Source organism: Salvia miltiorrhiza, chromosome 7 (genome assembly GCF_028751815.1).
Source record: "Salvia miltiorrhiza cultivar Shanhuang (shh) chromosome 7, IMPLAD_Smil_shh, whole genome shotgun sequence".
Taxonomy (NCBI): Eukaryota; Viridiplantae; Streptophyta; class Magnoliopsida; order Lamiales; family Lamiaceae; genus Salvia; species Salvia miltiorrhiza.
Window position 1 is genome coordinate 55,071,404 of NC_080393.1, and position 12,321 is coordinate 55,083,724.

Here is a 12,321-nt window from a genome sequence, read left to right on the forward strand (position 1 = left end):
ATGCATGACCCAGTCAACCGGTCACAAAAGCTGAGGCACAACACCGGCAATGAGGCTGCGGGCCCACTGCAATTTGGCAGTAGCAGGTCACTCCCCAATTATCCGTTCCTAAATGGCAGTTAGTCTGCATTTAATTCATGCTTCTCCCTCTCTCTCTCTCTCTCTCTCACTTCACTCTCCCACTCTCTCTCTACAATCCAATAAAACTCCCCCCTCTGAAACTTCCATTCCGTGGCACATATCTCTCAGATCCCTGCCATTTTTCATATTCAATTGGATCACCTCCTGTCGATCACTTTCTCTCTCTAGGATCCTGCTCCTCCCGTCGCTGTCCGTACAGCATTTCTCTGGAGAGGTATGCTGGTTCTCACTCCAGTGTGGGTGCTGGCGCCGCACGCCATTGTTGCTGAGATCCTGCTAATTTTTAATTGTTGATATTGCTTCGTGGATTGCTGCTCTGAAATTTAGCTTTTCTGCTGTTGCTTCCGCGCAAGTTCAAATTTCTGTTAATGACTTTATAGACCCTATTTCAGTGAATTTTGTTTTTACTTTTGAGTAAGTTACTTTAGATATAATGCGGATATGCTTTGAGAAATTATTATGACATTTATCCGAACAAGCTCCAGTCTAATTGCATGTATGTATGTATGTAAGCATTTGTGTGTGTGTGTGTGTGTGTGTGAGAGAGAGAGAGAGAGAGAGAGAGAGAGAGAGAGAGAGAGAGAGAGAGACTTTTTTGAATTTAATAATGCTGAGGCCGCTAATTTGATGCTCTGTTTAATTGGTTCATTTATTTTAATCAAATTTAGCCCGTGGCATTACATTTGTAACTACCGTCAATATGCGCTCAACTTAAAGTAATCTGCCATGGGTCTTTGTCTTACTCGTGGAATATGCAACTTCAATTTTTTTAAGAATTCTCTGATTTTCTACAACCTTTATGTCACTGCCTGGCAATATTTTCTCTTGAGCATCTGATTCTGAGTTGGGACTTTTTTACAATGCAGTTAAGGTTTTTCCATAGCTACTGAAAGGGATAGATATTACCATGAAGATTGGAATCCAACTTTGAAAATATCCGTTGGGAAAGTTTTGCCAGTAGCACACTGTCTATGTTTGGACATACTTTGGGCTGTATGATTTGAGTGTGTATAGTGGTGAAGGTGGCTCACATGTACGTAGAGGCGTGGACTTTAGTGACCTTTAAGGTATCATTGGTGGTGTTGCTTCGTTGCTGCTGATTATTTGGTTAGAGGGAGATGCTGGAAACGGAGTCTTGTCCTTCACGGGTTTTATCACCATTCCGCGAGGAGAGTGGGGACGAGGAGCTCTCTGTTCTTCCGAGGCATACGAAGGTTATTGTGACTGGGAATAATAGAACAAAGAGTGTTCTGGTGGGGCTGCAAGGCGTTGTCAAGAAGGCAGTTGGCCTTGGTGGATGGCATTGGCTGGTATACTTTCACCATTTTGCAAATTATACGATCTTAATTCTTAATGTAGTATATTGTCTTCCTTTAACATAATTTGAAATTGGTAGGTTGGATCAGAGTCTTTTTCTCATTTCTTTTCTACTTATTTCTTTTTGTTGAGCAGTTTTGGGGTTTTCTTATATCAACACTCCTTTAAAATCTAATATGGCAGGTCATAATATAGAATGAGAACTGCACTAATTAGTGGTCAATTTTGTTTCTGTGCGCATTGTTGTGATTTTGGGGGGTCATTGCATCAATTGTATTTTAGGTAGATGCTTCATTTAGATTCCCATTGGCTCATAAATTTAATATGATTCTATATTTCATTTTCAACTTAGTTGAAATGTCATAGATAGTAGATAGTTACAGACATTTTCCTTGTATAGTTGAAATATATTTGATGAATGTCCTCAAGTTAAACTTAATTCTATATTTATTTGAATAGATGATTTTCACTATTATCTTCCTTTGTCGTGTCTGTGTAAATACCTAATATCATCTGTAATTATGTGAATTCTAGGAACAGAATACTTAAAACAGTTTTTCCATTGTTTTTTGTTTTTTTTCCCCGATTGAAGCAGTTTTTCATACTTAGTTACAACAGAATACATCAAACAGTTTTTGCTGCATACGTTTCTTCTTCTAATTCCCATTGAGTTCTTCATTTCCCCGACTTCAGTGTTTGGCTTACTTCGTTTTTGTGAAAAATTGAACCAGGTTTTGAAGAATGGGGTTGAGGTCAAGCTCCAAAGGAATGCTTTGAGTGTGTTGGAACCTCCAACTGGAAATGAAGAAGACGATGATTATGATTTTGATGATTCTAGCAGTGGTTCTGACATAGGTGGGAAAGACCATCATCCCTTCAGTAAGCTAGAATTTACATCTGGTTTACAGTTAACTGTTCTGTTTTTCCTGATAGCCTTTCTTAAAAACTCTGTAATTCTCTCCCAGCTTCTGGCTTTCAATTCAGCAAGATAAACAAACCACGAGCTCGGTATAGTAGACCGTGGTCGCCATCTCCATCCATGAAATCAGTCAATCGGAGTAGTTGCAGAGAAGTTCAGTTCAAATGTCATACAACCCAACTGGTAAAGAAAAATTGCCACTCGGATACTATACTGTTCTATAATGAGTCATATTTTATATGTCTGATAATGTACTTGCTTTTCGGTTTTCTTAGAGAGTTAATTTGTCGAAGCTCGGAACTGGATCGCTGTGGAGATACTGGCGGAGCTTCCATCTCGTGAGTATCTTAATTCATCTATCAAATTGATGCATATTTGTGATCTTGCTTAGGTTTTCTCCGGTCGTAATCTGCAGGCACATGTTAGTCCTAACCCTACTAAGGAGCAGCTGGTCAATGCTATCCAGCAGCATTTTTCTTCACAGGTATGTATCCATTCACACACACAAACAAACAAGAGTATCATCTTATTCAGAGAGTTTGAGATTCTTGAAAAAAAATTAAGAAATGTAACATGTTGCCTTTGTGAATACAACACAGCAGCATGTGGATGAGGTACAAGTGATTGTGGATTTCATCCGCGCGGCCAAGAGACTACAACCGGTTGTTGGCATAAATTGAGTGAGATATATATATATATATATATATATATGCCTCATTTACCTGTAATATATCTATCTATATATGTATGTATGTAGCGACTACTCTAGTTTTCACCTTTAATTAACTGCTAATCTCAGAGATCAGGTTTGTATGTGAGTTTTAACATATTCCTAGTCTCACAACCCTAACCTTGTATCTTCACTAGTGGGCCAATTAATATTATCCTCCACAATTTTCTCAAATTGGTTTTCATAGATATGCTACACCCACATATTGGTCTACAAATGCTAGACTTTGGCCTTGGTTACTTTAAATTATAAAATGCTATATGCCTCAAGTCAAGAGATTAATTTTCCTTGTTGTCTCATTATTGTATGACAGGCATAAGATAGTATATAGTAGATTGTGAGTTATTCGTGTGAGACAGGCTGTCATTTGGTGCTTGATTTTTTGGTGGGAGTGGGACCCGGTTGATAAATGCCAACCAACTAGAAATAGATATGCTGTTTTGGCGTATTTGTTTCAATAAAATTATGGAGTTCGTAGTTTCATTCGTAATTTAGAGGGTCCTTTTCTTTTTGGACGTAAAGTTTATGGCAAAATCCCAAATGGGACCCAATAACGATTTTGTGGTACGACGTTTATGTTGATTACTTTACTTTGGCCGGATTTGAAAATCTTGATTGGCCCCATTCTTTGTAAATCAAAGAAAATAGAGCTATTTGGATGCGAATATTGGAATCTAAACACATAAAATTTTAGTCAATTCTTGAATTGTAAGTGAGCTTTAATTTTGTATGATAATATATAAATTTTTAAGTTAATTGTGATTTTATCATGAAATTACAATTTTCAAATTTGAGTTTATTTCAAAGTCGATCAATTTTAAAAAGTAGGTTAAAACTTGTGATTTTGAAAAAGTTTGAAGAAATAAATTGCGTACTATATATAAATTCAAGATAAAATGAAGAAAAAAAATTGAAAATTTATGCACCACTGTTTTTCGAAATTTACCAAAAGTTGTACTAGATTTTAGTTTTGTGATAAAATAACAAATCAAAGTTAAGGCTAATATGCAATTCAATAACAAACAAAAAAATTGTGTATTTATAGTCCAATGTCCCTTTTGTACAAATAAAAGTCTTTTATTCGGAAGGTTTTTGTTATTTTTATTAACAAATTATAAGATCTAGTTTGTTTATTTAAAATCCTTAGTTAAGATGATGCACATTCCATGACCATGGAAAAATCATTAAAAATGAATTTTGTAGATATTCTCTCTTTCTCTCTCTCCCTTATTATCTCTCTCAGTGTTTTTTTTTTAGGAATGTTTCTCTCGGTGATCAATTAAGCTTAAATCCAGATTAGTAATTTTTATTTTCTAACAAACTTTTTCCCCTCTATCTGCTGTGCAGTGGCGGTGGTGTATAATTATTTGGTTGTAATTATATCATAAAGAGTGTTTAATAATCATAGAAAAGAATTAGTGACGGCGATTTTACATGACTTGCAATAACGATTTTTATCAGCAAACAGCAAACAGCAAAAGCAAAAGCAAAAGGATCCAGAGTGGTAGACAGTGCTATATCAAATACTAGTATATGAAGAAACAAACAAACACGTCATTTTTTAGCTAGTATGCACTTTACAGAAAGTTCTCATTGAAAGATGACTGGTGCTTAAAATTCTAATCATCATTCTTTAACTTATTACATACACAGCTTTTTATATAAAATGAGTTAAATATGAGTTGCGTAAATATATGAAAGTATTCCTTTTTATATAATAAAGAAAAAAAATAGTTATTTTCAATAAAAAAATTATGTAATTACTTTTTCTTTTATCAAAATTTTCACTTTTTCTTTCTCCTTCCTCCGATGGCACAATACTCTTTGTCACCAACAAGGAAACATCCTTCGTCGTCGTCACCCGAGAGGAAACATCACCGGTGGAGATCATCCTATCAATCAGATCAGTCGTGTTGCTAACAACTCGGTCAAGGTAGATTACGAAATGTTGAGTCAACATTTCTCTCCCCCACGATTTGCGAAGAAGACGATTATTTTTTTCATAAGCAGTGGCGAGTTTTGAGGGTATGTGATGTTTGTATTGTTAATGTTCTTATATTCATAATTAGTTTTAAATTTACGATTAATTCACAGCTCGTATAATCCATATATTATAGCAAAATAAATCTTATCCTACGTGGCATCGTATAATCACTCCATTCTAATTTTCCTCAATTCTCATTCATTCTTATTTATTTATATATTTCTAATCAATTTTTACATTATAGCAAAATAAATCTTATCCTACGTGACATCGTATAATCATTTCATTTTCCTCAATTCTCATTCATTTTTATTTATTTATACATTTCTAATCAATTTTTACATTTAAAAACTATTAAATAATCATATAAATTTCTAGATAAATTCTATACTAATAAATAATCGTATAAAACTATTAGATAAAGTCTGTACTATTAAATAATTGTATAAAACTATTAGATAAATCCAACATATCCATTTGATTATCGGAACCCAGCAAAATTAAAACACATTAGCACTTCGAGGGTCCATTCGTCTGTTTTCAAATGCCTGAAATCCCTCCCAACCTCATACCAACTTTTCTTATATATATAAACTCAATGACCAACAAGAACTTATCATGCTTCACAATCCACCTTTTTTTCACCCGAAAAATTTAACTTAATAAAATGATGGCATCCAGAATAGGAATCCTTATACCCACTTAATTGAGATTGTTCCAAGTGTGACTAAAACTTAAATAAAGTATACCAATAAATTAATCCACAAAAAACAATCAATTCAAATGTCAATTCATTTTTTAGAAAAGATATTCTTCAACTAAATGTTATAAATAAATAAAATACATGCCTACGCCCAATCTATCTACATATATATAATAGCAAAATAAATCATATCCTACGTGACTCCGTATAATCACTTTATTTTAATTTTCTTCAATTTTCATTCATTCTTATTTTTTTCTAAATTTTTAATCAATTTTCATATCTAAAAAAGATTTATATTTGTATTTTATTTTATTATATAATATTAGTTTAAGTTTATCACATCATACTCACAAATTAATATGTATATATATAATACGTTTATATATAGATGTATTTACTTAAATAATTAACTATATATATATATATATATATATATATATATGATTGAATATGATTTCAAATTTGACGATGTTTAAAGTTTGAGACGATATTATTCTCAATTTCTCATAACTTAATTATAGTTTCACAAATTCTAGATAAAATGATACTCACAAGTAAGTTATAATCTTCAAGCTCCATACAAGATGATACTCAAAATTCAGATGTGGTATTTCAAACTCCAAAGAATATGATTTTCAAAATTTTGACGTTCAAATATATGTCATATGTGGTCTTTAGAGCTTCATATGATTATTGGGTCTTATTAGGTCCATATGAGATGATACTCAAATGACATATGTTTAGTTAAATTATTTCTTATCCGTCAAATTTAAAGAATTTGAACAAACTTAATACTCCCTCCATCCCCCAAACACCTTCTTAAGAGAGCATGACACCGGTTTTAATAAAAATTAGTTATGTATTTGATAAGTTGAGAATGAGTCCCACAAAAAGTGCAATTATAAGAGTGATAGTTAGTGAAAGTGGAGAATGAGTCCCACAAAAAGTGAAATTGTAAGAATAATAACTAGTGAAATTGTTTCCAAAAATAGGATAGGAAGATGTTTTGGGGACGAACCAAAAAAAAGGAAACTGTTTGAGGGACGGAGAGAGTAAATATTATCGATATACGATTAACAATAAATGTGACACGTACATCAATCGTACATCATATCTTCATCAAATGAATATTTATACAAAAATATATTTCTATTATCGCAACCTACATTTAATTGGCGAAAGTGATTAAGATTAATATTATTTCAAATATTATATTACTAATTTAATTTGATCATATCAAATTAATTAAAGAAATAATTTATATAAAATTATTTCATATGCTATAGTAATAAAAATAACATAAAATAATTATAAATAATGCCATAAAATAATAACTGCTTAAATCACGATTCACAACCTATCTATGCTTGATTGTGATTTGTGAATATTGATAAGATAATGGTAATTCATAATTAGACTATGAGTAAATTGTGAATTAGTTTTATTTTATTGGCGCCATTTTATCACTATTCACAACTAGGTTATAGAGATTGTGAAATATAGCCAAAAGCTTCTCATTCACAATTAAGAAAACTCTAAATTTTAAATTATTGCCAAAAATCACTAATTCATAATTGAGAGTATTCAAATGTGCGAATTATAGCCAAAAATCACTAATTCACAACTATTTAGATGAGTGATATAGGAGAATACGAAATTTCACTCATATTTGCGTTCTTTTTCCGTATAAATTTTAATAAACGGATTAGACGTTTTCTCCTGTATCAAAATATGTCTAGAGGTCTTCACACTTTGATCTTTTGTGTCTATAGATCTTTTATATTTTTTTGTTTTATTAAATTCCTCTAATTCTATAATTCATATAATTGGACATTTTTATCACGGTTTTATCATAAACTGTAATTCTTCGCACCAGAAGGTTCATAATTATATTTCGGTTTTCAAGGAAGTAAGAACTAAAAACAGTCAAAAAAGGTCTTGGGTTCGAGTCCCTGTGGCACGGCCTTGAAATTTCTTTATTTAATACTGTTAATTTATCAAAAAGAAAAAGAAAAAGAAGGAAGCAAATTTACTACTTGATTAAAGGGTCGAATAATGATAGCTGCAAATCATCCAACTCTTATTCAATTTTGGTGCTAGAAGAGTGAGCGGAGTAGAAGAGATAATATTGTGCTCGCTGCAATTTTTTGATTATTTTTGTGATCGTTAAATTTAATTGTTAAAGTGGTTTTTTCCTATAGTGTGTTCATCGTCGCCTGCTTCGAAACTGCCACATCTCCGGCAGCCGTTGCCCGACGGGCCTCGGCCGAGACGTGGCGGGGCTGTGGGGGAGGCAGCCGAGGAGGTTGGAGATGGTCGAGATGTAGAAGAGGTCGTATGCATGCGTGGGTGAAGAAATGCATGCTACTGCTAAGCTGCAGCTTAGTCCTTATTTTGTTGGGCTGGGCTCATGGGCTACAAGGTGGGCCTACTTCAAATGTAAAACTGCACCTTGAATTTTGGTAACAATTTGTTTCTTTGTACATTAAACTGAATTAAAAATAAGACTTAGAGGTTGTCCGATTAGGTTTATTTTAATTTTTAAGAGGTGGTCTTGGGTACATTCGGGTTGAACCCGTACTCAGATCCTAATTCAAATTTGCATCATGACTCAAATCGTGTAAATGACATTGCGTATACATGACATTATAACATTGTAAATGATATTATTCGGAAATATAAATGACACTTCTTGTAATTGACACTATAAAATTGTAAATGATACAATAATATTTTAAATAATACTATATGATTGAAAATGACACTATAACATTTTAAAATGTTACAGTGTCATTTATATAATTGAATAGTGTCATTTGTAGAACTGAATAATGTCATTTACACGATTTGGGTCAGGATGCAGGTTTGGATTAGCATGCGGATCAGGATTTGGGTACGGGTCAATCCGAGTATACGGTACACCTAAATGTACAAGAGATTTTGTGTTATTTGAGTTTATAAATTTTAGGTACTTATAGGATGTTTTAAGAATTTATAAGATGTAATATTTTAAGAATTTATAAGTTATCAAAGGATTTGAATAATAAGCTTATAAGTTAGAAAATAAATTGCGAGGTCCAGAGAGGAAATTGTAGAGAGATAAAGTTATAATAGTATATAACAAACATAATAACACATAATTGAGTTCTTGTTGCTTATAAGATAATGAAGAAAATAAGTTGGGGTATATGAACTTATTTTTTGAGAGCTTATTTTTACAGTTTATAAGTTGTCTACGAACTTATTTTGACAAATAGTTTAAAGGAGATTATAAGCTTCTACACAACTTATAAGTTGTTTTAAGGGAACTTAGAAGCTCAACCAAACACACTCTTAAGCATATTTTATGTCCCCGACTTTTAACGCTTTCAAGAAAATGTCCCAAACTTTTACTTTCTATTTAAAAGATCATAATTTTTAATATTTTTCATAAAATATCTCGTTATACAAAATTCGGCAATAAAATAATGAATTGTCTTATCGAATTTTTAGTGGAATTTTTTTCTTTCGTCCCACTTAGTAAAACGACGTCGTTCCACCAAATAATCCACCTTGTGACTCATCATTTATTTTGGTGAATTTTGTACATGAATATGAAAAACAGTGAAAATCGGATCTGAATAGTGAGATTTTCTAAACTATTGCTGAAATTTGATTTATATAATTATTAAGTATACTATTTCCTCCGAAAATTTCGTAGACGACATGCACCGCATGACTTCTTGGAACATAACTAAAACATTTATTTCGAATTTAGTTTTGGGTTGACGAAGTACATATAGTAGGGTAAATGCATATTTATTGGAGTGATTTTTATTTAATGGATATTTATTGGAGTGATTTTTATTTAATGTGTGAATGTGAGAATCATTTTTACTTTTTGTTTGAAATTATCTATGATGAATATATTTTTTGATAAATGTATGTAGCATTTGGATTTGAATTTCATGAAGGATATAAATTTTAGTTTTTAATACAATTAATTTCAGGACGGATGCAATGATCTTGTACTTAAGTATGTTTTATTTTAAACTTATATTTATTTATGTTAAAAGAAGGTCATCATGTTATAGTCAATTTAAGAACTAAGAGCACTGTCAGCAGAAATCCCAAAATTATGCTCATATATTCCTCCCTAAAGCTTCCCTATTTAATTTTAGGATCTCGATCTTATAAATGCATACACCAGATCTCTTATTTTCTACATAAAAATAATAATTATGTGTGGGCCCTACTAATTATAAGCTTAAAATAAATTTAGGGTGCGTGTAAATTTAAGATTGAATTTAGGTAGGTGTAAAATTTTTTGTGGGTCCCATCCAATTTAGGGGATCTGCTGGATGCATTTTTTTAAATCTCATTTTCAATTGTTTTAGCCTAAATTTAGAGTTAGTGATGTATTTAGGTGATCTGCTGAGAGTGCTCTAAGGGTGTGTTTGCTTTTTATCCCTTTAAATGGAGGGATAATATAAGGAGGTATAAATTAATCCTTTTAAGTGGGAACCGCATATTTTATATCTTGTTTGGTTTGAATGATAATACATTTACCCCTCCCTTTAGATGTGGTATAAAATTATACCACACTTTCTTAGATATAAAATTATCTCTTTCCCAAGAGATAAGGGGCTGCCCGAAAAATTATACCACCTGCTCGAATTTTTTTATATATCAAAATAAACGAAGTATAAGGTGATAAATGTAACTTATCTCTTCCTTATACCTCAAAGTGAACGCAGCTCTACCTATATTAATATACAGGAAAGGGACCTAACTTTATCAAATAAAAAATTAGAAACTCAATTAAAAAAAGAAAAGTACAAATATGGAGTATTGATAAATGAAAATGGAATAAATTAATTAAAAAATTAGCGCAGCAACTCAAATGTATATTTATCCGTTACTATTATAAGTCAAATGCGACAAAACGGTTTCACCTAGAAATCGATACGTGGCAAAGAAAAAAAAAATACATTCATTTTAGAGTTTTCTTTTAAAAAATAGTTGACGTGTAATACGCAGTTTCTCTTTTATTACATATATTGGTTTTTCATATAATAATTCATTTGTTTGTGCTCGATATGTTATAATATTTCTCATATTACTTAAGCTAAAATTCTAATATTATTATTCGAAATTATTGAAAAAAGTCTGTAAACCATACCGTGAATTAACCATATTTAATTTTATAGAGATATTAGTGAAATTTGATTCTATAATAAGGTACTCTAACACTAAACATATTATTCATGTGCCTATATATTGAATTACACTTGCACTTTATTAATTAGACCATTAGCACTATAAAGTCCATGCGCCAATTAATTAGAGACGTAGTAATACGATTATAAACACAGCACAAACTTACCTCTTAATGTATTTATAATTTAAAACAGACAATACATGAATAGTATAATATTAGAAATAAATTTACATTTTTTAAGTACAAAATATATATTCTTTCGTTCCATAAAAAAATATTAGTATATTTTTCATTTTTGTCCGCCCCTTAAGAAAATATCAATCAATTTTCTCTTTTTAATCACAATCACTCATTTTCACTCAACACCTTATCTACTCACCTTCTCTTAAAACACATGTCATCCTCAAGTGATATTCTCTTATGGGACGGAGAGAGTATAAAGATTAAATTAAATAAATCTATTTCAAAATATAAATTATAAATCATTTTCATTCTTTATATCGTAAAAATCTACAATTAAATTATCACTTTTTAAAATGAATTCGTAGTTATGAGTTTGAATTTGGGTGAAAATTTTATTTATTTAATTCATCAATTACATATATACATCATGTTTTTTTACAGTTCATAGTTTATATTTTGAAAATAGATTTGTAACCTAACTCTAACCATACACATCATATCATGAATTTTTAATAAACAAAAAAATCTAATAAATCAAAAGGGCTTTTGATATTTGAGATTTATCACTTAAATTAGACATCATGAGCAATATATTAACATATACACTTAACAATAACCTATAGTTACACTGACATAAATTATAAATGGATATTTGGTAGGTTTCATAAGTTTGAATAGCTGAATAATTTGCAATTATTTATATATTTGATATTTCAAATTATTAATTAAGAGGGTTCGAGATAAAATCAATATTCTCTTTAAAAAAACCTCATTTCACTATTGAGATAAATTAATCTTAATAATACAATAACTATTTACTATATTATTTATCTTACTTTTATTAATCAATCTATTTTTTAATATAGATACCAAACAAGTGATAAATATTTAGTATACTAAATATTTAATCATTACACTTTATCAATTATTTAATACAATTTTAAACTAACTTATAAGGATTTTAATCTCTCAAGTCCCTTGCAAGTCAACTAACAAAAAAAATTGTGTATTTATTATATACTAACTTTTTTTAACAACCGTTAACCGCTGCTCGTAAATACTGTAAAATATTTATTAACTAATCATGAAAGTGATGAAACTAAGAAATGAAAATATTTATATTGTTAATCTATTTATTTAT

At 30.7% G+C, this 12,321-nt stretch overlaps 1 protein-coding gene across 5 annotated transcripts; it reads left to right on the forward strand.

The window, feature by feature from the left end:
* LOC130994935 (uncharacterized) lies at positions 1–3,281 on the forward strand. Of its 5 annotated transcripts, none has more exons than XM_057920114.1 (7): positions 1–355; positions 1,008–1,451; positions 2,190–2,337; positions 2,424–2,560; positions 2,653–2,715; positions 2,793–2,861; positions 2,980–3,281. In XM_057920114.1, the coding sequence occupies exons 2-7, from the start codon at positions 1,260–1,262 to the stop codon at positions 3,055–3,057; spliced, it is 687 nt and encodes a 228-aa protein (XP_057776097.1). In that variant the 5' UTR covers positions 1–355; positions 1,008–1,259; the 3' UTR covers positions 3,058–3,281. The 5 variants fall into 5 exon arrangements, with proteins under 5 accessions (XP_057776097.1, XP_057776096.1, XP_057776095.1 ...); XM_057920113.1 differs by having other exon boundaries at positions 135–355; positions 2,977–3,281; XM_057920117.1 differs by having other exon boundaries at positions 138–355; positions 2,190–2,313.
* Positions 3,282–12,321: the final 9,040 nt, after the last annotated feature.

Coding starts and splice junctions, on each gene's coding strand:
- LOC130994935 (XM_057920112.1), top strand. CDS start 1,260: ATGCTGGAAACGGAGTCTTGTCCTTCACGGGTTTTATCACCATTCCGC. Junction 1,452..2,189: donor TTGGTGGATGGCATTGGCTG/GTATACTTTCAC, acceptor AAATTGAACCAG/GTTTTGAAGAATGGGGTTGA. Junction 2,338..2,423: donor GAAAGACCATCATCCCTTCA/GTAAGCTAGAAT, acceptor ATTCTCTCCCAG/CTTCTGGCTTTCAATTCAGC.